The sequence below is a fragment of the Strix uralensis genome, chromosome 5, assembly GCF_047716275.1.
Source record: "Strix uralensis isolate ZFMK-TIS-50842 chromosome 5, bStrUra1, whole genome shotgun sequence".
NCBI lineage: Eukaryota > Metazoa > Chordata > Aves > Strigiformes > Strigidae > Strix > Strix uralensis.
The window spans coordinates 79,860,495-79,884,379 of NC_133976.1; the positions used below are offsets into that span (position 1 = coordinate 79,860,495).

At 42.3% G+C, this 23,885-nt stretch overlaps 2 protein-coding genes across 9 annotated transcripts in view; one reads left to right on the forward strand and one right to left on the reverse strand.

Moving 5' to 3' along the window:
* The window catches only part of ALDH1L2 (aldehyde dehydrogenase 1 family member L2), a 35,554-nt gene extending 26,484 nt beyond the window's left edge, over positions 1–9,070 (reverse strand). Inside the window, exons 1-4 of one of the 3 annotated variants that reach the window (XM_074871891.1) lie at positions 9,014–9,070; positions 8,887–8,967; positions 3,125–3,266; positions 703–937 (exon numbers count right to left, since the gene is read on the reverse strand). In XM_074871891.1, the coding sequence (XP_074727992.1) occupies positions 703–937; positions 3,125–3,266; positions 8,887–8,967; positions 9,014–9,070 (515 nt within the window). Of the gene's footprint in view, positions 1–702; positions 938–3,124; positions 3,267–8,886 lie in introns of all 3 variants that reach the window. The other 2 variants (XM_074871890.1, XM_074871889.1) reach the window with 2 other exon arrangements.
* Positions 9,071–19,610: 10,540 nt separating this feature from the next.
* Positions 19,611–23,885, forward strand: part of WASHC4 (WASH complex subunit 4) — a 42,426-nt gene continuing 38,151 nt past the window's right edge. For 5 of the 6 annotated variants that reach the window (XM_074871897.1, XM_074871899.1, XM_074871898.1 and 2 more), the window contains exons 1-2: positions 19,611–19,717; positions 23,686–23,825. In XM_074871897.1, coding sequence (XP_074727998.1) covers positions 19,657–19,717; positions 23,686–23,825 — 201 coding nt within the window. In that variant the 5' untranslated portion in view covers positions 19,611–19,656. Of the gene's footprint in view, positions 19,718–23,685; positions 23,826–23,885 lie in introns of those variants that run through there. The other variant, XM_074871903.1, reaches the window with a different exon arrangement.

A 23,885-nucleotide genomic window follows, 5' to 3' on the forward strand; every position in this document is an offset into this window, starting at 1 on the left:
AGCATTTTTTCCATTAAGTATTAAAAATAACAAAACAAAACGAAATATACTTTTGCTTTGAATCTACAACACTGCGTCTTTAGATAATCACCATGCTGCTTGTAAAATTATTTTTAAATTGTTTCTTCATATTTAGACAATTTCTTATTGAATTTAAACATTGTGATCATAGCATTTCTGTTGTCATAAGAATGCTAGATCTGAGTCTACTGTGGTCATTACTGCAGTGTAGTTCTTTCACAGTAACATTTTGAATCTAGCCTTGTGCATTGCTCAGGAGGACAGCAAGATAAGGTTTTATTCTCGTGGAATCCCTTCTCTCTTCTCCCTTTCCTTCTGTGAAATCTTGGGCTCTGCATCAAGCCCTGTTGTGATAGTTATCTAGTGTTTGTGGGGGGTGAGCTATGAGGACAGTGTCCTGCCTATGAAAACTGCTAACTGTTGACTTGCCTATGTGAGTAAAGTATATGAATGTACAGATCACATCGCTGATCATCCCAGAATAACAGCTGCACTTGCACTGGAAATCATAATGAATCTTAGGTATGAAGTTCAATTCATGAACCAAATACTCAGCTGCTTCAGAGAAGTTCCTTCAGAGCAGTTGCAAGTCAACAGAACTGTGCCAGCACTTACATGAGTAACGGATACAGACCAACATCCTAAGGTGACATACACACAGTATTGATGCACAAAACTCACCAGTTGATTGCAGAAGCTCCTCGGTGGCGTGGTAGAATGGATGGATGATAAATAATTGAACCATGTTTCGGGCAGTCAATAACATCCATGGGGATGAACTGTGTACAGAATGGAAGGACATTTAGCTCTGCTCCGACTGATTTGTAGGCTGCAACTACTTCCTGGATAGGTTTGCCTTTAGCTCTCCATCTGGGGAACTTAAAAACAGGAGTGCCATCCTTCTCTGCTGCCAGTGCTGAGGGGCAAGAACAACATTCCTTTTTAATTCACATTTTGTGTTAAAAATTCAAACTGAAATCAGAGAGATATTGCATGACAACTCAAGCAGACCATCAAGCATATGTTTACAGAGTGCCCTTTGTACTGTTCCATATGCTGTTTAAAAACCTTTGTGCTTGAATATATTTTATTAATTTTGTCTTTGATTCTCATACCTACAGCTTATGTCATTCTCAACTTTAAGTTTACTCTCATGACTTGGCTAATAAGTACCACTAAAAGCAGAAGAGAATGATGAATGCTCTTGACTATTTAACACTGACACTTCATTTCTTGTCTGGTCATTACACTTACTGGTTTGGTGTAGCAGAACTTAATTTTCCACTTCAGCAATTTGTGTATGAATATGACTATGTACAACTACTCATGTCAGCAGCATTTTGCTGTGTGGTGCAAATAGTTACAGATGCTAATGGCCTTCAGTAATGTCTTCAAAATTCTGTTTACTGATGCTTTCTGGATATGTTTTTGTTTATCTGTGAGACACACAGCTACACCCAAAATTAGGCTCAAAGGTGAGAAAAAACAACTGCACTAACTGCAGAGAGAACTTTTAGGTGTTAAATAAATTCTACTGTGCAACCACATAATAACTCATCACAGAGAGCAGGATAGTAGAGTCAAACTCTACATCTGTTGAGTTGTATGTGTAATAGGAAGAAAAGGGAAAGCAGGGAGAAGTATGGAAAATTCACTTAATTTATTTTATATTTCTAAATACATTTTTGTACTTTTCTTTCTCTTTTTCAGTTCTGAAATTGGGTCTTTGACCTAAAGCATTTTTAGGCTATTAACTTAGGTCTTAAGTAAATACTTAAATACCATTTCATGGAAGTTAGTGTGTACTGCAATTGCCTTTAGAAACACAAATTGTAGCTGTCTGAGGATACAGAAACATTAGCAAATTTCACTTTAGACTTAAGCTCTTTGCATGGGAAGTAAAAAGCAACAAAGTATCTAGTAATTTATCTTTTTTTTCATTAGGAGAGCAATAAACTAATTCCATGGTTTAGTTAAAAATATGATTGAAATCAGTGGAATATTTACTTAGTTACATCTGCTAGTGTAATAACTGTACAATGATAATTTATATAATGTCACCAAGTATTATGGTATGCTTCCAGAGCTGAATAGTTGAATTGTCTTTTTCTAAACTAATAGTTGCCTCCTCTAATTCTTCCAAAGTGTGATTAAATCTTTTAATAAGGTAAAGTTACAGAATGTAATAAACTTAAGAACTATGTGCTAGTTTGGGAGTGACATAATCCAGGTAAGCAAAATTTATGTTTGATTCTTCCCTCATAAGAGTTCTGTAAAAACATGTCAGGCCCTGACAAGAAAAAAAAATACTTGAGACAGCTCATGGAATGCAGTTTTAATTTCAGATTATCCATAAAGGTACATTCCATTCTGGCACTTCTATTTGTTAATCATATTAACTCACTATTTTTGTGCCACTGAAAAAAGAAAAAAAAAGTTACAATTCAGATGATTCCAAAGTATCTGCTTTGTCACACTGGGTTTTGTTCTACGAGTACAATTCTGAATACCGGTCAGGCAACGACTCTTTCTTTAGGTAGTCTAGAAAATCCTTATGCATCTTGACAATAGAAAGAGGGAGAGCAAAGCCTCCTCTAACTTTTTCAGTGGGTTTTCCATAGTCCAGGTGGAAGAGAAATAGGCTCTGCAGGTACACTGCCGCATGCAAGCTTGTCAGAAAGGGCAGAAAGCCAGGGATAAACAGTCTTGGCTCCATGCCTTGCGTGTCCCAGACAGCGCAGTGAAACAGGTGACAGACATTTGTGCTTGAGTACAGGCTCAGCAGCTATTTGCTTTGAGATACAGATCTAGTTCAGCATGATTACCTCTAGGATGTACATTCAAATAAGGTACCCAGATTAATTTATTTTTCAAATATCTTAATGTATGGCCCTGTATGGTTAGAAACAACTTTTAAATACTAATTGACAAGGTTAAACCGGTTCTGGGACTTGTGTTTGTTAAAACCTACTTGTTGTGCTGAATCCATTGTAATAAAGGCAATATATGCAAGTCATTCCCATATAGATACTACCTTCTCACGAAAAGGCAAGATTGTTATGTATGCCTGTAATTTTAACATTTGGATTAAGGTTACACTTACCCAAAGGATCAGCTTGTCCATTCTTGTCAGGCACTGTGAATACTCCCACAACTTTATGTCCCTCTTTTCTCAGCTTGTTATAAACTTCTTGTCCAAAAATACTTTGACCTATAAGGGCTAGCTTTAGTTTATGTTGATAAGCCTGGTAAAAAAATTAAAACAAACCATGTTCTAGGATGCAAAGAATATACGTTGTTCCTTACATTTCTCTCTTGCTCTTTCTTGATCATATTCATTTTGATTTAAAATGCAATAGTCTTTCCACCCCAATTAACTTTGAAGGAATAATAATCAATTTTTTGAGATTAATGTCAGGCAATGTACAATTCAGAGAGATGACTCAACATAAAAGTATCATCTGATACTGATGTTTATATGGCTTTACCAGAATCTTCATTAGACAGATCCACTGCTTGTTACAAGAGGCATAACAGGCTCCATGATCTTATTCATAGTCAGAACTAATACAATAAGATATGAAAATACATTTTTTGAAACAGGTACATAAACCACTTTTTCTAGGCATAATTTAGGTGCCTGGAACATGTCCTCTAAATACCTATAATTAAGATGGGGGCATATTATTTGTGGTTAATATGTATATGCTAAAGAAGAAAAGCTTGTATTGTTCCTGCCAAGTTAAAAGTAATGATCATCCATTTCATCCTCCTGCAAGGAAATACTGTTAAATGTGAGGTTCCCTTGCTGGACTTCCACTGCCTTCTGCATTTACATCTCAGTACACTGGACATGAATTTTTAAGCTTCTTCAGACTGAGTAGGTGTGAATAACTGCCCCAACTTTTTATTTTTAGGATAGTTAGAATCACAACACTACTATGATATCAGGATATCACGTACTGCTACATTATTCAAGTGCTTGCAGCCTGAGAAAATTACCAATTCCTTCAGAGCCCCTTTAGGTTTAGGGGACAGCCGTGTTCCTCTTCCACCTTACTTCCAGTCCCTCATCTTTAAACCTCCTTTACCCCAGAACTGGTGTTCCTGTAGCTGCATGAACTGGATTAGGGTACTGAGGTAGGGAAGCACTGACCTGCAGCTTATTCTTAACTGGATCTACTCACTGTTCTAGTTCATTGCACTGCCATGAGTCCTAACGCAGGTCCAGCAGGGGAGCAGGAATGAGCATGCAAGCACTGGCAGAAGGATGGAACTGATCCTATAAGCAATGCCTTTGCATTTTTCATCTCCTGCTGGAAACCTTTAAAAAACAAATGGACTAGCAGACCTGGTTATGAAGGGAAGGTCCACACACAGTAGACAGAAAACATACCTTTCTTAAATCTGAATCTGGTAGAAACTATTCCTAGACTCAAACCATAAAAATCCCTCCTCTTAGGAGGCCCGAATGAAAGGTAGAAAACAAACCCACATACTCCCTGCCTTTATTCTTAACTTCATCTTTCCCAACTGGACTTTGACTTCCATTTTTTATGACTGATCCATTAGATGACATAAGCTCAGAATGATAAAGAGGAATTAAAGCACTGATTTAATATCTTAACCACCAGCATTTGTTCTGTATGTTGGCACCTGTATGTTTTTCTCCTCCCTCCTCTTTTCCCTTTCTTACAGTGCTGCGACATGAGGATATCTTGACTAAGTGGGTTATTGATTGGATACCAAATGGTCTGGACTGCCCATCAAATCATATGACAAACTCTATGACAAATGGAAATGTCCTGAAAAACAGGGTACTCAAAACCACAATCCATTTAATTGCGATTCATTTCACAGCTGAAATATTATAGATGTATTTTGCTGTTTTCAAGTTACATTTTAGTTGTGCAGCTGACCTTAGAAAAGGGAGTTATGAATTGGTACGTTCCATTACAAGAATATTGAAGTGTGCTTTTTATTTTTTATATAAAACAATAGGCAATAACTATTTGTCCAGAGACAATATTTTCCCTCAAAATGAAACTGCATAGTAAAACTGTCCCTGTATTACAGCATTAGTCAGCACTAGAGCAAAACTGCAGTAGTAACAAGTAGTAAGATGCAAAGGTGGACATGACTCAGGCTCTTGCAAAATCAGATTGCTATAGTTGGCTCTTAAAAAACATCTGTGAGACTGGTGATGATAAGATTACTAACAATGCTGCACTGCTGGCAGTAATGCCTAAAATATGTTCACTATTTTGTTCTTAATAAAGACAAGACCCTGTTCTGAATTACAATGAGCACAACTTATCCTTGCAATCCTTATCTAGCAAGGCCCAACGGATACAGGTTGATCTCATTACCAATGCTTTATGACTGATATCTTTGCTTTTATAGCAGAAATGTTACTGCGTTATAAAAAGTAATCATCAGATTTTCCTAATCATCAGATTTTCCTAATTATTTTAACTATAGCAGGCAAATTGGAGAAAGATTAACCTGCTGGATCACTGAACATGTTTGGCATGGTATAAAATACTCTGATTTATGTACTGTGCTAATTTACAGTGGTAGCCCAAATACTACATTGAAGAAACATTAAAGATAGTCCAGATGAGAGTTACTTATTCTACTTCTGTGATTTTGTTAAGATCTCTCAGCAAGAACACAAGACTGGAAGGGATCTTCTTAGCTAACAAATCTAGTTCTCTGTCGTCACAAGCAATCATGTCATATGATTGCTTTTATAAATCTAACCGACCTCCTTTTTAAAGTACCCACTGCTGTACTCTTTTGGTTCTCTGATACTTGGCCAATCTTCCTGTAATTTTAAGTCCATATTTATCACCACTTTAAGAGCTACTTTTTCTCCACTTATTCACAAAGTGTTAATAACATATCCTCTACTCCTAAACTTAACTTTCAGTTCATGTTTTCCTGTGAATAAATCTGATTCTCATATTACATGGAACTGCATACCAGTTCCAGTTTCAAATCATGAGCCGCTGTAAATCAACATAGTTTCAACAAAGCTACACGTGCTTAATTTGTGCTAGCTGTGGAACTGAGTCAACAAATGGTGAGAAGCGAACAGAGCACACAGTTCCCAAACGAACAAAAAAATAAAACTGGCAAAAATGAGAAGATTGCAGACTGGCCAAGTCACATTTCTTCATTGTAGTGCACAAAAATATTAGCCTGGCAACAAATCAGCTCTGCTGTCTCACACTTACAGAAAGTTACTCCGATGGGGATTGATTTCAATTGCAAGATGGATCTGGTAACTGTGCTATGACCAGTAATTCTTGAGTTACTTCTCCAGTGAATGGTACATGTGTGTTGCTTGATTTCTATTAACATCTGGCTTAGACGTGGCAATTTGTTTGCAGCGCATTAACTGATGCACTGCCATCGGTAGAAAGCAGGGGCCAAACCCACAAGTCAGCCATGCATGGGATTTCTACCGAGTAAAAAAAAGGAAAAGAAATCCCATATGTGGAGGGGCTTGCATGATCAGACCACAAATTCAGTCCTTTAGTTTTTGTTTTATTTGAAAAATTACAGCTGAGCAACTGCACGAGATCCTACAACCACCCTGTACCTTCTTTTGGAAATGCTCCTCAAGCATTTTTACCTCAGATAAATTAGAGGTGTGAAAATGGGAAATCCTTTTAGAAGAACTTAATGTGGACATAACACCCAATTAACATGGAGAGTTCTGTAAGATTACACAGAAATGAAAAGCAGTTAGGTGTTTTCTTTCTTACAGAAATGGCCCATTTTGGCCAGAGTACCATCACTAGCATTTGTCAAGAAGCTGTAGAAAGGAAGCTCATTAAAGAACACCAAGACAATCTTGCTGTTGAATAATGTGCTAGATGGATACTGGATCATTATCACTAACATATACAAAAATTTACAAAGAATAAACTTTTTATTGTTTCTGTCAGTGATGTTAAGAGGTTATACTAGATTTCCTTTGCAGTTGCCTGGCTGACTACGGACTTACAATATTCATTAGCAGATGCATGGGAAAGTTAATGGTCATGTAGTATCAGAGTGAGTTTTTTGCTGTACTTTTTTAAGATTACCCAACTCCTAGTTGTGGCAAACAATGCAATTCAGGTGGCTTAGAGAAATCTGGCCTTTCTTTTATGACTAATCATAGGATAATAACGTCATGACAGTGCTACCAAAAGATAAGAATTTAGAAAGTTGGTGCCCACTCTATTGTAATTCTGTTGTTTTAATTGTCTGAACTTTTAATTTTTCTTTAACCTATTTATACCATACTGGAATTTATTTTACAATGGATCATCAAAAGATATACAGTATTTTAATGTTTGCTTCCACTCTGGTTCTTTTTTTCCTCCAAAACACCTAACCAAATATAAAACTAATAAATAGGACGAAACACTGCACAGAGAAGCAGCCTGACAAATGCTGGTAACTATCCTGTCAAGTTCTAGTTCCTAAAAATGGAAGACAAGTCCAAGAGCTACATTTTCTTCTCTCAGAAGAGTCTAATGTTACAAAACCTATCCATAGGACAATAGTTATTTCATAGATAAAAATAATTTTCTTTTACTGCCTCTTTTGTGTGTGTCTAACATTGAATTGGTTATCAGTTTCCTGAAGGCTAACATTTAGTAACTGCTACTCTGGTTATGAAGCTTACTGTCAAAAAGATTACAATATTTTATTTCTTTTGTATAAGAATTTAGTGGAGCTAGTAAATATTTTATGTTACATCTTTTTTTAAATGAATGTAGAACTACGCCTCCTTTGAAAAGCAGTACTGCAACTTTATTTCTATCGAGAATCCCCCTACATGTGCTAAATTCCAGTGCCTCCAAATAGAAACCTATCGTAGAGCCTCCTCTGCCATCTACACATCTACAGGCATGCGTTCTCACCAGTCATTCATTCTCATTTTTTGGCACTGCTGATTGCATTTCCAAAGAGCTTGTGTTAAATCTCTTTATTCTAATGCCTTCCATGTAGATACCTTTGGAGGACTGCTGTCCTCACACTAAACTGAGCATTCAAACATGAAACAAAGGCTTTAGGAAAGAAAAAATTTTCTCCCAGCCTCATTCAGCTTGCCAGACCTACACATCTGGACAATTTGGATTGGGCAAGGCTTTCAGGGAGCAGCTACTTGCAGGAGTTCCGCAGTCTATATATATTTAACAGGACATAAAAAAATGGCTTGGAACAAATGTGAAGAGCTGTAAAAAACTTAAACCAGAGGGGTGCAGAGGAATTTAGGCCACCAACTTTAACCCTGAGCAACCCACCATCCCAGAGCTAGGAACTGGTGGTCAGAAGGTCACAAACTAAACAGCCTTCCTAGGCCAAAGCATGGGGCTTCTCTCCGGCACTGGGAACGGGCACGGTCCCTCCTAAGTGAGAAGGCAACCTTCAGCTTCTCACAGGGCAAATCCAGCGTGAGGGAGGCAGAGAACAGCCACACTCACATTGTTCTCGACCCACGATTACTGGGTATTATCACAGCATCGCTAGTGCCTGTTCCCTGCAGCTTCCAGGCACGTCCCTGCAAGATGCAGCGCCCAGATGATGGCTGCGATGCCGCCCGCAGCCCAGCCGGGCGAGATGCTGCTTCTGCACCCAAGCCAAGCCCTCTCCGGAGCCCGCCTGACCTTCCCGTGCCCGTACGCGCTTTCCTAAAACGTCGGCAGAGACAATACGCATCACATCCCGAAAAATGCCTCCTCCCGCCACTTTCCCCTCCTTGCTCGGCCCCTGCTCGCCCTCCGACGGGGGCGGCACGCCGAGGAGCAGCCCCCGCCGCTCGCTCCTGGGCACGGCCCCCGCTGCCCGCCCCACACTACTCACCGCGGCCGTCGTGCTGATCGCCCGCAGCAGCCGGGGGCCTGTCCGCAGCATCTTGCGGAGCGCCGCCGGGCCCCCGGCTCCCTCGGCCGCCCGGCGAAGACCGAGCGGGCTCCGCGGCCGCGGCGGCCCGCCTCGTCTGATGCAACCCGCGCCGATGCCGCTGGCGCCCCGCCAGCTCATGCATCCGCGGCCGCGGCGGCGCGCCCCCGCCCGGGCCCGCGGGGACCGGCGCGGCGGGCGGAGGGGGGAAGCCCCGCACCTGCCGCTCCCGCTCCCGCCGCCGCCGCAGCCCCCGCCCCCTTGGCGGCCGCCCGGCGCGACCGGCCCCGGCGGCGGGGGAGCGGCGGGGGTGGCAGGGGCCGCGCAGCCCCGGGGAGGGGGCGGGGAGCCAGGCAAGCTCCCCCCAGCCGGGCGCAGCCCCCGGAGGCGGGTCTGCGACCTCTCCGCTGCTGCCCGCGGCGCCCGGGACTGGCGGGGACGGGGGTGCGGGGCTCCCGGCCCACGAGGACGCGAGCCACGGCCACCTGGGCGGCATTTTGCGGGCCGAGGGGCGTGCAGTGGCCCACCCCTCCCCTGCCGCGGGGGCACTGCAGCCCCTGCCCGCTCACAGCCTCGGAGGCGGTGGAGCCGGTATCTCCAGCTTTGTTCCCTCTGCCGAGGCTGTCGGCAAGGGGTTGGTGTTAATCTGCTGCGACAGTCAAAAGACCACGGAGATTACCGGCATTAATTTTTAGGTCATTGCATGCCAAAAATGCCGGTAACGAGGTTAAAAAACATTCATGACTTTATGGAAATCTGTTTCACCAACATCGCCAGGTATTTCTGAAGCGGCTCATCCTACTTAATAATTAAATCTGTGAGCATTTGAGGTCGTCTATTAACAGAAACGTTTCAACTTCAATACTTTTCTAAAATCACAACAAATCTTGTCAGAGGTGCAGAGAGGATTTTGAAAATACAAATTCAAAGTGCTAAAAGAAACAGAAGGCAAATGAAAATGACCCCAAGAGGGGTATGAATAGCAAACGCAAAAGTAGATAGCATGGCAGAATATAAGCATCATTGAAAACTGGGTCAGGTTTAAGCCCCAGCAACACTTAATCTTAAAGGACAAGGGTGGGTAAAAGGCGGAAATGCACCCTGTTCCTGTCAAGAGAACAAGGAAGGAAAACCGGAGAAGTTGGTCATTGTATGGCTGAGCTGTGAACCACATCAGAGAGGTCAGAAGCAACACAAGACAAAACTATACCCTGTCATTCATTCAAGGCTCCTGGCAGTCCCATAAGTGCAGGTGACATCAAGTGGAATCAACAGAATTTATAACAAAAACTTTTAAATTAAAATAAACCACTGGACTTTACTTTTGCAATGAAAATTCAACAGAAAATCACTAGACGGTTCCTATAATCTCCCCTATATGGGGTGAAAAACCTAGGGGAGTGTGCTGGGTTTGTGTGTGTGGAGGGGTTTTTGGTAGCAGGGGAGGGGGGCTACAGCAGTGACCCCTGTGAGAAGCTTCTCAAAAATTCCCCTGGCTCCAAGTCAGACCCACCTCTGGCCAAGGCCGAGCCAGTTAGCGATGGTGGCTGCTCCTCTGCAATAACATGTTTAAGAAGGGAAACTTGAGAGGGGGTGGTGACTTTGAGGATGAGTTATAAGAAGGACACCTCTGTGAACACCGAGGTCAGTGAAAGGAAGGAGGAGGAAGGGTGGGAGGTGTACTGGAGCAGAGAGCCCCCCTGTATCCCATGGTGAGATGTCAGGGCCACCCCCCTGCCACCCATGGAGGTCACTGGAGGAGCCGAGATTCGCCTGTGGCCTGTGGAGAACCCCCAGGACTCCGTGGGAAGAAGCAGCCCCCGCTGTTGTAGTTCGGTGCTGGGAGGACTTGCAGCACGTGGAGGTGACCCACGCCAGAGCATCTCCAGAAGAATGCATCCTGTGGGGAGGACTCACGGCAAGAAAGTTTGTGGAGGACTGTCTGCCGTGAGAGGGACTCCACGTGGAGCAGGGGAAGAATGCAGAAGAGTGATTCCCCCACCTTTGCAGGAAGAAGCATCCGACTGACTGCACTCCCATGCCCTGCCCCTGCATCACTGGGGGAGGAGGTAGAAATATTGGGAACAAAGCTGAGCCAGGAAGAAAGGAGAGGTGGAGAGAGATGTTTTTAAGATACAGTAACACTTCTCACTGTCCCATTCTGTCTGTTAAGTGTTGGTTTTGTTAGTGTTTGAAATAAAGTGATGTTCTTGTTTTCTTCTCCGAATGAGTCTGTCTTTTACCTGTGACCATAATAGGTGAGCAACCCCTCTCTGTCCTTCTCTCGATTCCTGAGCATTTTGATTCATTTTTGTCCTTCCCATTCCTTAAGGGGAAGGGGTGAGTGAGCAGCTGCATGGTGCTCAGTTGCCCTCTGGGCTCAAACTATGACAAGGAGTACTTGGCGCACTTTGTCAAATATTCTACTCATGATGACATCTTTTGGAGTATGTGGTGATTGACTAGATTATGGAATAGTCAACTGAGGGAATTAGTGAGTTTCTTTGCTCTGAGACATTAAAAACTAAACTTGTAGAATCCATCAAAGAGTCCCATTAACAAGGGGGAACAATATGTTATACAACTGGTTCCTTCTCTAGTATCTGTAGTACTATGGGTTTAAAAAGAATGTTGTGTACTAATTCCAGATTTTTATTAAGAAAGCTAAAAGATTTTGCTTTGTGGCTTATTTTAAAAATAGTATATATTCTGTTGTTACTGGCTGCTTCTATGGGTATGTGGCATCATATCTTCTAATTATCTCACATAAAATCTACCAAATTTCATCATTAAAAGTGCTTCTTTTAAATATTCCCTCTTTAAATTGTATCATAAAAACATTAAAACACAATTTTGTTGGACTAAAATGCATCATTTAACTACTATAAGCACTGTTGGTCTGAAATGTCTGTTGTTCATCTTTTAGAATTATTAATTTCTTTTAGAAAGATTAATAATTACACAGTTTGATAGGTCATGTTGTAGCAATACAGGGACTATATACACACATGCACAAGACAGTCATGCAACTGACCAAAACCACTACCTGCTCAAATAAAAATTATAGACATCTAGTCCTTACTACAGGAACTATTTCACTACCTCAGGCAGTAGGAGAACTCAGTGTATGTATAGTCTTCCTATGACTTGTCGGAAGTTGTGCAAGTTCCGTACAATAGAGTGCAAACAACTTCTACTATAAAAGCTGTCATCAAAATGGTCCTATACTGCAAACTTTGGAACTGGATTCAAGCATTGCTGAAGTTCATGAAACTCCAAATCCTGGTTCATGATCCCAAATCCTCTCCAACTAGAACACCACATACTTGGCATTTAACCATTGACGCACAGGCTTACGGCAAAATACCTGTTTTTTCTAGGTAAGCAATTTGTAATGACTTCTGGCTCTATTCGTTATACACACACAACACAGACAATACAATGCACGTGCAAAGCACCAAGGGTTTAATTAGTTGGCATACCTTCATCTCCAAAACACAACTCCAAACCTATTGAGACAATAATATATCTCCATTTACTTCACAAGCTACTAAAATGTTAGGTCACAAGAGGGAAAAATCACAAGAGAAGGTGTCCGTTGTCAGCAGAATCACAGTATAAAGAAGAACTGGGGAATAAGATGTGGGATTTACTTTAGATTTCATAGTAACGAGAGGCAGGGAGATGAACAGAGATAAGGGTGTGATAAATCACATGCAAGGATGGAATCTGCATACCATCACCTTCTTCCTTACGATCAGTGTTGAACTCATATGCATGGGCTTTGACAACCACTTAACAAATTGGCTATTTAGAATTTCAAGGATCAGTGTGAACATAAACAGACAATTCAGATCGTAGGATTTTTGTCATCCAGAAAATGATGAGGCTGACCTGTCTGTCTGAGAATGAGCAATAGGTCTTGTGTGACATAGTGAACTCCAACATCAGTGTTAAATACTATAATGGCTACAATGAACTTCTCTGGGCTTTGTGTTGTTTGGGAAAAGTGACACAAAGTATTCCCCACTGATTTCTGTATCCCAGTCAGAAAAGTACCTTGCAATTATCAAATTTTCTTGTTAATCTGGGGAGAAATCTTCCACTCCAGTGGTATCAGTGTGAATTTATGCAATTGGTTTGGAGCCCATTTTATACATTAAGTTTTCTTGTTTTTTTTTCTTCCAGTTCTGGTCTTTGTTTCTTAAAGCCAACGTTTAGCTTTGAAAAAAACCACAATTATCCACAGTAAGATTTCCAGCATGGGCTTCCCCTGTCCTATTCCCTAATTTTCCAGAGATGCAAGCCGCAAAAACAGATAGGGGGATATGTATACAAAAACTATTCAGGAGCTAAACATGCTTGTTCAATCGCATGCTCACAAAGCAAAACGTGTTTGTCTGTGCAGAAATGTACAGAACAAATGTAAGACCTAATCCAGCTGAACATTATAAATCCTTGTTGATTTCTGTGAAGCAGAAGTTACTCAGTGTCTTTGAAGATATCATCAAGACTTGGCAAGATCATTAGGGAGGGTTGTGTTCCACAGGACGCCGAGTACGTGCACATACTGATGTGCTTGGGAAACTGCTCAGAATCTTCCAGGATTTGCTTTCTTTTGAAAATCATGCCCTGGGATTCAGTAATCAACTAAATTAGCTCTGCATAGGCTTTTTGTTGTTGGAAATCAGCCTTGATGGGGCTTTTCATGATGAATAAAGATTTGGTCATAGTTCAGACTCAAATTGCTCAGGAGTACTTTAGAGTTCACCCAGTTTTAAAGGTTGAGTAATTTAAAAAAATGAAGTAGGGCTTTGTACTGGTTATTCCCTAACTACGTTAATTGCACGACAAGTTTCAACTTAAATTTTATACAACAGAAACTTTTCATGTTTTTCCACTTGCTGAAGCAAGATTTCATGGCAAAGTTATTTCTTGTTTTATCTCTGCAACATTTATATTTAAAACTTGATTTTCTTTTTCTTTTTCACTGGGTCTTAACTTCATTTCAGGCCAGACACCCACATGATAGTAAGGCTTTCACAACCTACTGATATGGATTTTCTGCCATCTAAAACCTTGTGCTTGATGTTTCATTTTTTCCAGAGTAACAAAAAGGAGGCATGTATTTGATGAGGAAAGGGCATTATTTTACCAATTTAACCAGTAGAAAGAATTATCACGTGCAGATGCCTTACATGCATAAATGGAAGTCTCAAATTCCATACAGTAGAATAGAAACTATGTCTGCAAAAGTTGGCATTATCTTTGTGGAACAGAGTTGCAAAAAGCAAATCTCAGATAGTAAATCCTTTCTGGGAATCCTGCCACAAAGACTCTGAGCAAGAACTTTATTTTATTTAAAATATTCAGAGAGCTGAGCATTAAATGTTCCACAGACAAGGAATGTACAGCAGTTGGTTTCCTGCAGATCCAGCAAGCCAAATTCTTTCTCCTATAAGTAACTACAATTCTATCAATCTTAATGGAGCATTGACTGTACACATGAGAAGCAATTTTTGCCCTGGATGCTTTTCGCCAGGTTTTTTTTCATAAAATTGTTCCTGTTTGAATGTTAAGTTAAAGTTTTCAATAAGCTTTCAAACATCATAAACATACTGTTTAAAAATAGCAGGTAACTGTATTGTCCACTGTTGAATGATATTTCCAACTGGGGTAATTTCAAATGGAAAAAGATTCTTAACATCTTATGGAATCAAGCCCCTGTTGATTTATGAATCCATAGATACCTAGATGATTCACTCCATAAATAAAAAGGTCATAGTATCATATTAATTCTAGTGTATTTTGGACTTTATTCTCTCACCTACCCTTTCTAGTACTCAAGTGTAACAAGTAATTTCAGTTGGAACATATTTATATTCACATTTCACTCAGTTCATGTGAAAGTCCAATACGAAGTTTTACTTTCAAGATAATTTTGTTATGGTCAAAAGAAATTTTTGCTTTCTCAACTCTGCCTGTGTTCAGTAATATTCAGTTTACCAAAAATCACTGTATTAAACAAAGTCTAAAGATTTTTCTGACTACTCTATTATCTGAAGATACTAAGAGATATTTGAGCAATCTTAGCAACTTCGTATAAGCTTGTACCAAATAAAAGCTTTCTGGTACAAATGGAAGCCAGAAGTGTCACCCAGCTTTCAGAAATGGTGCTTATAAAATGTCAATATTTTCACATGAGGAAAGAGCATAAAGCCATTCACTGATAAGACCGCACAGAAAACTTCTCATTCAAAGTTGAGCTAGACTTGCTGTCACTAAAACAGTCAGCTTCGCGATAAAGTCTAAATCAGATTTTCAGAGGAAACAGAAATTCTAGCAGCATCTAGAATTGACCTAAATAACTTCAGTGTAAGCAATAAACCACTGCCACCTAGTGAGCCAAAGGAAAACCCAATAGTAAGTCATTTAACTGCATCATGAACCGCAGCATAAAATGTAACTGGTGTGCTTACTTGTCTAATCGTGAGTTTTTCAGCTATGGAGCCTCCTGCTCCTTTTTTAAAAATGCACTATTTAAATACATTTCTTTAAAATATAATTTTCTTTTTCCATACTCAAAATAAGGGTTACATCAGTTTATTCTGTGGGGATCACAGTGGTGGACTCTTTGGCGTGGCCATTGTATAGACCAACCAGTTGGGTTACCTTGCATGTGGTTTTGACAAGCTCACAACCTTGCAGTAACCAACCCTACAGTATTTTGCTCTTTACAAATTCAGTTCAGATGTGGGGAAGGGAGGGTCCTACCAAGTGCCAGTTCTACAAGTTTCTCTCTTGTATCATCCTGCAGAATTCAAGGACACTGAAAGTTAGAACTGAAACAAAGGTTTTAGATTTTACAAGAGCAAACTTCAGCTTGCTCAGAGCTCAGTTGGGAGGGGCTCCGTGGGAAGCTTCCAGGGAGAATAGCTTCCAAGCTTCCATGGAGAAAGCTTCCAAGGAGCTGGCAAGTGCTGGGAGTTTTTCGGGAATGCTCTCCTGGAAGCACAAAAACAGTTCATTGCCTTTAAAGGTAAGGGAAGTAGGCGGAGCCAGAGACCCCCTTGGCTTAACTGCGAGCTTCTGAGTCTGCTCGGAACCAAAAGAGAAATGTACCAGAGATGGAAAAGAGGACAAATACGCATGGAGAACTACAAGGCCATTGCCAGGGCATGCAGAGATGCAGTTAGAAAAGCAAAAGCCTAGCTCAAATTGAAACTGTCCAGACATGTCAAAAACTACAAGAAAGGGTTCTTCAGGTACCTAAACAACAAGCAGAAACAGAATAAAAATATTGGCCTGCTGTTAAACGGGAGAGGTGAGTTAGTCACCAACAGTGCTGAAGAGGCAGAGGTTCTCAACACTTTCTTCACCTCTGGCTTTTCAACACTTTCTTCACCTCTGTCTTTACCAGCACTGTTGGGCCCCAGGCCTTGGGAACAAAAATCCAAGTCAATGCAAACACAGACCCACTGTCAGTGAAGGAAGAGCTGGCATACGAACTATTACAGGAGCTTGACCCCTGCAAATTGATGGGCCCTGACGTTATCCACCCGAGGGTGTTAACAGAGCTGGCTGATGTTATTGCGAGGCCGCTCTCCATAATCTTTGAGAAGTCGTGGAGATTGAGGGACATCCCAGAAGACTGGAGGAAGGCTAATGTCACCCCCATCTACAAGAAGGGCTTAAAGGAGGATACAGGATATTACAGGCCCATCTGTTTTACTTCAATCCCTGGGAAAGTTATGGAACGAATCCTCCTGGGGGCTATCACAAGTCAGATGAAGCATGTGACTGGGAAAAGCCAGCCCATATTCACCAAGGGCAAATCATGCTTGACAAACCTGATCACCTTCTGTGACAAAGTAACATGCTTGGTTGATGTGGGGTGAGCGGTCGACATTGTCTACATGGATTTCTCCAAGGCTTTCCATACAGTTCCCCACAGCCTCCTAGAGAAACGGATATGTTACGGTCTAGACAAGTGGTCTGTGTGGTGGGTGGGGAAGTGTCTGACAGGCCACACCCAGAGGGTGCTGGTAAGTAGCTCTTTTTCAAACTAGCAACCTGTCACAAGTGTGGTCCTCCAGGGATGGATATTGAGCCCAATGCTATTTAATATCTGCATAAGTGATCTGGGTGACTGGATCAAGTGTTCCCTGATGAAGTTTGCTGACGATACCAAACCGAGTTGGGAGGTGGACACTTCGGAAGGGAGAACCACCCTGCGGGAAGACCTGGATAGGCTGGAAGACTGGACTGACAAGAACCTTATAAAGCTCAACAAGGACAAGTGTAAGGTCTGTACCTGGGAAAACGTACTCCAGGAGTGCAGCACAGGCTGGGATCTACCTGGCTGGGGAGCAGCTCTGTGGAAAGGGACCTGGGGGTCCTGGTGGACACAAGCTCAATATGAGTGAGCAGTGTGCTGCTGCAAAGAAAGCCAGTGGGATGCTGGGTTGCATCAACAAGTGCATCACCAGCAGAGATAAAGAAGTCCTTACTCCACTCTACCCAGCGCTTGTCAGGCCACACCTGGAATACCACGTTCAGTTTTGGTCCCCATTATACAAAAAAGATGTGGGCAGGCTGGAGAGGGTCCAGAGAAGGACCACAAAGATGATCAAGGGACTGGGAAGTCTGGCACATGAGGAAAGGCTGAGAGAATTTGGTTTGTTCAGCCTTGAGAAGAGAAAGCTTAGGGGAGACCTTATCACCATGTTCCAGTATTTAATGAGTGGCTACAAAGATGGAGACTCCCTTTTTGCAAGAAGTCACATGGAAAAGATGACGGCTACTGTGTACAAGTTCCCCCTGGGGAGATTCTGATTGGATGCAAAAGAAAAATTTTTCACAGTGAGAACAATCAGCCACTGGAATAATCTCCCCAGGGAAGTGGTGGATTCCCCAACATTGGAGACTTTTAAGACTCAGCTGGACAGGGTGCTGGGCCATCTGGTCTAGACTGTGCTTTTGCCAAGAAAGGTTGGATCAGATGATCCCTGAATATGTGGTATTCTATGATTCTATGACACATTTTTCTGAGACAGATAACAAAAAGCCTGGTGACTACTTTTTAAGCAGTCTTGAAAGCCTCTGTTTATGTGCAGTCTTCCATAACTGGAAGAAATAGTATTTGTTTCAAAGAAAGTATATACAGTTTGTAGAGAAGTTTTCTATTGTTTTGTTTTGCTTTTCAAAACTGGAAGACATACCTTGGCTTTGAATAAATGTATAGTAGCTCCGCTGAGTTCAGTGAAAGCTGCATCTGCATGGCTGTAGACAGAATGCAGTCCTTAAAGTCTAGCATAAATTGTGGTTTCACTTTGTGTGATACTTTTAATCTCGTCACAGACACTTGTGCTCACTGCCAGCTGTCAGTGTCCTGCACAATTAAACTTCTAGGGACTTAAAAACCCCAATATGAAAATCTTTAGTTTGCACAGAAGCCAGTGAGTGGAGGAGACATATTTACATTATGATCATTTGACAACATTTGGCAAAGCAGATTTCTCTCCCGTATAAAAAACAACTGTAATTCCAAGAATTGTTTATGTCATTTCACACAAAACTAAATTTGATCTCTTCTTTCCCAGACCCGGGTTGGATTCTTAGCATGCATTTTAAATAGGTAAAAACTCATCAACAATAAATCTGCCAACCAGATCTTTCTTCCCTAGAAGCTTTTTAAATCAATACATTCCAAAGGATTGATTCCTTTTAATCAGAAAAGAATTATAGTAGGTGCTATTTTCAGACCTGCTGCATTAGAGAGTCAGCTTTTATGGCTGATCAGGCACTTACTGATACATCTCTCATCGGAGTTGCTATTTTTGTTGCTCTTTCCTCACTGAAATTGCTGATGCTCCTGGTGACACTGCCTTTGAAGCCATTTCCTTTTCTGCTGATGCTACAGATTCTCCTGCGGTAATGTAATTGCTGTGGCCATTGTTAATGGCCCTGAACGGCTACTTCTCTTGCTATCCAAAGTACTTCTATTTTTATTCTAATACTACACTCACTAGGGCTCTGAAAAACAAAAAAACCCAACAAACAGTGACTGACCGCATGCAGGTAAGTACCTCACGGTTCTATGTGGCAACAAATGACAGTGAGACGATTAGGTGACACTCCTGCAGCAGTCACCCCGCGCAGCTGTTTCCGAGCTCCAGACCCTCCCCAAGGGCTGGGATAGTTCCTCCCACCGCTCCCGTCCTCCAGCATCAGAAAGGGGAAGTGCTGGGGGGGTGACACTTTATCGACTGTACCCGTCAGAGTTTTCCCTCTTCTCCGCAACGTGACAGAGGTGTGGAATCGGTGCGAGGAACTCGGGCTGGGGCTTGGGGCCCTGGACATCAGAAAAGCTCCCAAAGCCCCCGCATGTCGGAGACAGGCCCTGCCTCACCCAAACCATCAGCTCAAAGGCGCAGGGCAGTCAGAGTAAGGAGCGGGGAGCGAGGACTCCCCTGCCCCACCGCACCTCTGAGGCGCCGCTGCCCGACCCGCTCCCGTGAGGGTGCCCGCGGGCGGGAGCGGCTCAGGGGCGGGGCGGGGCGGGGCGGGGCGGGGCGGTGTGCAAAGGGCCTCCCGCCCCGCCTCCTGCTCGCGGAGTCCGCGCCCCCCCCCTCCCGCCTCCATTTCCCAGAGTGCCGCACGGGAGCGGGGCAGGAAGTCTCGTGCGCCTGAGTCAGGGCAGGGGGGGGGAGCTGCTGCCGGGCGCTGGCGATGGCGCTGGAGACCATCTCCCCGGACTGGGAGTTCGACCGCCTCGACGACGGCTCGCAGAGTGAGCGCCCGCGGAGGGCGGGGCGGGAGGGGCCGGCGCTCGGCCAGCGGGGCTGCGGCTTGAACCGCCACGGGGTGGCGGGGGGGGGGAGGCGCGGGCTGAGGAGACCTTGGTCCCCGCCCGGACCCCTCTTGGCCCCTCACGGCGCTGCACCCCCCCCCCCGCGCTGGGAGCGGCAGGGAGGAAGGGAGGGGGCAGGAGGAAGCAGCTGTGGAAGCCGAGCGGGGTCACCCTCCCCAGCTTCCCTCACGGACCCTGCCCTGTGCTGGGAGCCGGGCGCTCGCCGTGCCCCTTCCCCCTGCCGCCAGCTGGGTGCTGCTCCTCCTCCGGTCAGGCCTGCGGGGGTGGCCTGTCGCGGTGACCTTTTTTCCTCCCACCATTCTCTCCCTTGTCGGAGGTTGTTTGGGGTGGGAGAGCGGCTTTTCCAACCCTTCATCCTTTACCCCCTCTGGGGAGTCGTCTCCAGTGCCCCCGGTGTGGCAGGGAGGGGGCAGACAGGCTTGCGTGACTTTCTTTTCTTGCACGAACTGGGCAGGAGGAGGAGATGCTTGTCGTGGTGATGGTGTTTGTTTCCTTCCCGATCCTATTTCGTAGCTCACAAATTTTTGCAGTTGCTTCCTCGGTTAGTCAGAGAAGTCATATCGAAATTAGTTGTGTGCAGCTTCCGTTGAAAAAGGTTTTCTGGCGTGGAGTTGGGTGGTCACTTGCAGTTTCATCTTTAAAAAATAATTAAATAAGACCTTGTGATGCTTAAGTCTTTGACAGTGGGTTTGTGTGCCTGTCAAAATCCACGTTTTTCTCAGCCTGTGGAGGTGACCTACTTTCTAAACAGGGAACATACATGGTTGTCACACTGTAATACACACTGTAAATTGGACTGTGCCAAATTAATTACACCAGGTGTTGCTGTGAAAATATGTCACTCATGGACCAACTGTTTCACATACAATGTTATCCCCAGGGATGAAACTGTTTATCCCATATTCATTTAATCTGGATTTCAGTGGAAACTGAAGCTGTCCTGAGCTGAGGTTTTTACCAGTTCTCTAGCTGTGGAATGGAAAACATAGCTTTTACTTAAAATGCCAGATCTCCACTAGTTTGACCATGTCATTAAGTGCAGCTACAAGAACTTTACATGACATAATATGCTTCGTTACCACCATCTTGACAGTGGACAGGCTGATCTTCTGTTGAGAACAACACACAACATTCTCCTACAGAAAAGCCAAAGAAAAATTCTGTGACTTGTAAAACATTTTTTGCTGTTGTTGTCTGCTTTCACTTTATACCTATGTCACTAACCCTTAGCAATTACGATGTTCGCAATGGAGGACACAAGATACTAAGTCAGTCTGATTTATTGCATCTCTGTCCTAGATATTTATGGACATAACACTTGCAAATCCTGCTGTGACAATAAGTCCACTGCATATTGATACTGCTGATTTTATGGAAAAAGTTGGGGGATCTGTACTGCTGAATAGATCTCTCACATTATTCCAATTGTAATGCCTTCATTTCATCACCTGAGGAGAAACTAAATCAAACTTTATTGTAAGCAGATTATACCTTATGAAGTGTATGTGCTGCTCTGAAGAAAAAGAAGATACCTGCTTTCTGTGATTTCTTTTTCCATGTAAGCCAGTTTATTTAGGAAAATTTTTCTGCATCTTAAAAAGCTTCCCCCATCTCCAAGTCATTTATTATCAATTCAACCCTGCCAATCTCTGGCTAGTTAATAGCTTTCACTCTCTTGTCTCTCTAAAATAGTGAGAAATTATTCACCCCTGTCTTTTCTATATGACCAATACAGGGTGGCAAATTGATGGCTATCAATAGTTAAGTATTTGGAAATATTTAATATCAGTTATGTTGAGCTATAGCATTGTTAAACAACATCATTTGACTGCTGGGAAGGTGATAGTTTGTGGGTCTCTAGCAGAACACTGGTGCGAGATTTTGTTTGAGAGATGTTGCCTGTTTCATAGTGAATTGATTTGAACAGCAGTGCCAATTTCCTACTCTTGTATGACTTGGAAGCTTTTTCTGTTCTTCCTATAAAGCTCCAGTATCTCAGTCAGTTGCTCTGCTCTTCATTTGCCTTTTGTGTGAAGGGAGGAGATGGGGTTGGGGGGAATACTGCAGCATACCTCTATAATACTGTCTCCATACTCCAAATTTTCTATCAGTAAAGCAGTAAAAAAGCTGACATGGTACCTAGTTAAACTTCATTTTTCAGGGCTCTGCATCTTATCGCTGGTTTTCTGCAGCAGAGCTTCCAGAAGATGCACTGAAAGGAACCTGAAAGATGAGATGAATTTGATGGAATAGAATAATACAATGGTGCAACGCCAGGGCTGCACATCAGTGTCTGGAGTGCACACGGCTGATGGAGAGTTTTTTGTTCACTTGCTTCTTATCCATTTACATGAAATTCTGTCACCGTATTTTGACAGTGCCTGTGTGCTGTCTAGGCTGCAGGTACAGGTAGAAGCCAGTGGCACTAAAGCAGAACTTAGTGTGGGAGAGTTTACTGTACTTCTTGGATTAGGCTTTGCAGTCCACGTGCCCTTATGGTTGGCATTGCTGCTGGCTTCAAAGTGGTAGTTTAGAATTAGTTAAGGACTTTGCTGCAGTCATTTCTCCTTCTCGGTCTCAACCTTCCTGTGCATAGTACTTCTCATCTTTTCCTTATTAATTTGTCCTTATTCATTCTTCACCTTATGCTGAGTGCAGTGTCTCAGCCAAATACTTTCTCCAAAAAAAAAATCTAAGTGATAATTGATTCAGCAGTGCTCTCCCACTGAAGTAGCCATCAGCTACCATTCAGCTCAGTTATTGGCAATGTGGACGAGTAAGAGATGCAGAAGATGCAGAAATATGCAGAATGGCTTTCTAGAGCAGCCTACTTGCTGAAATGTGAAAAGGGCACGTATAAAGCTACGTGAGAGTTGAATTCTTGTTTAGTAAAGTTCAGTTGTTCAGCTGCCTTGCATTCTCTGACTTTCTTAGATAATCCTGTTTTCAACAAATAGCAGAAGATCACAAGCTATAAGATTTGTTATCTAATTATGGGGAAGACACTTTAGTCTTCATATGAAAAAGGACTGTACTTCCTTACTATGCATAGAAGCCTTGAGCTGTAATCATTCACTGTAGGTCAGATTATGCAACTAAGTAATTCTATATAATTTGAGGGGGGAGAAGGGGGAAGTGTCTTACTGTGGAAAGAAAAAAGATCAGGATAGAGTGAATGAAACTTTTGTGGACCAATTGTCTTTAGTCTTACTTTGCTAATTAATATCACTCTTGGTGTTTGATCAGCTGAGTGTTGCCTTTTGAACCTACTTGACCCTAACAGTAGCAGGGCAGCTGTGCATTTGAATGACCAGGTGCTAAGCAGAAGAAAAGTTCTGCTTGAAGATGTGAATTTGCAAGTGGGGGGAATGATTAAAGGCCATAAACTACCCATGTAATGCTCAGATAACATACTGAGAGGTATCAGGGAGAGAGGATTGCTACTAATACAACTCAGGCAGAAATTATTAGACACATTGCCTCAAAGTTCTAATAGAATTGCATATGTACTGGTTCAGCTGATGGGTAGAATCACCTGTTGTGTTACGATTTCTGCAGTCATTTCTTTGCTCAGCATCTTGATGTGGTTAAGTTTGTTAACATATATGTTCAAACTAAGATCTTAACTTAAAAAATAATTTTCTGCAAACTGCTTAGGTGTTTGATATTCTTTAAGTAGTATTTAAATGATACTCAGTTGTAGGATTGTTTTTACACAAATAAGAACTTTGTATTAAAAATGCAGTTGTATTAAGGAAAAATGCTGCAGCAAAATAAGGAATGCAGTACTAAAGCTAAATAGCTACAGATGAAATTTTTAATAGAATTTTTGATATTGCAGTTTACTGAACAGTCTGTAAAACTGTACAAATGTTATCAATTCTCAGAAATTCATGCTGAAGTGCAGTTGAAGAATTACGGAAAATTTCTTGAGGAATATACATCTCAGCTGAAGAGAATTGAAGATGCTTTGGATGACTCTATTGGAGATGTTTGGGACTTCAGTCTTGATCCCATTGCATTAAAGGTCTTCATATATTTAATATGCATTGCAACTGTTATTTTCCTCCTTCCCTGAGAAGTAAAA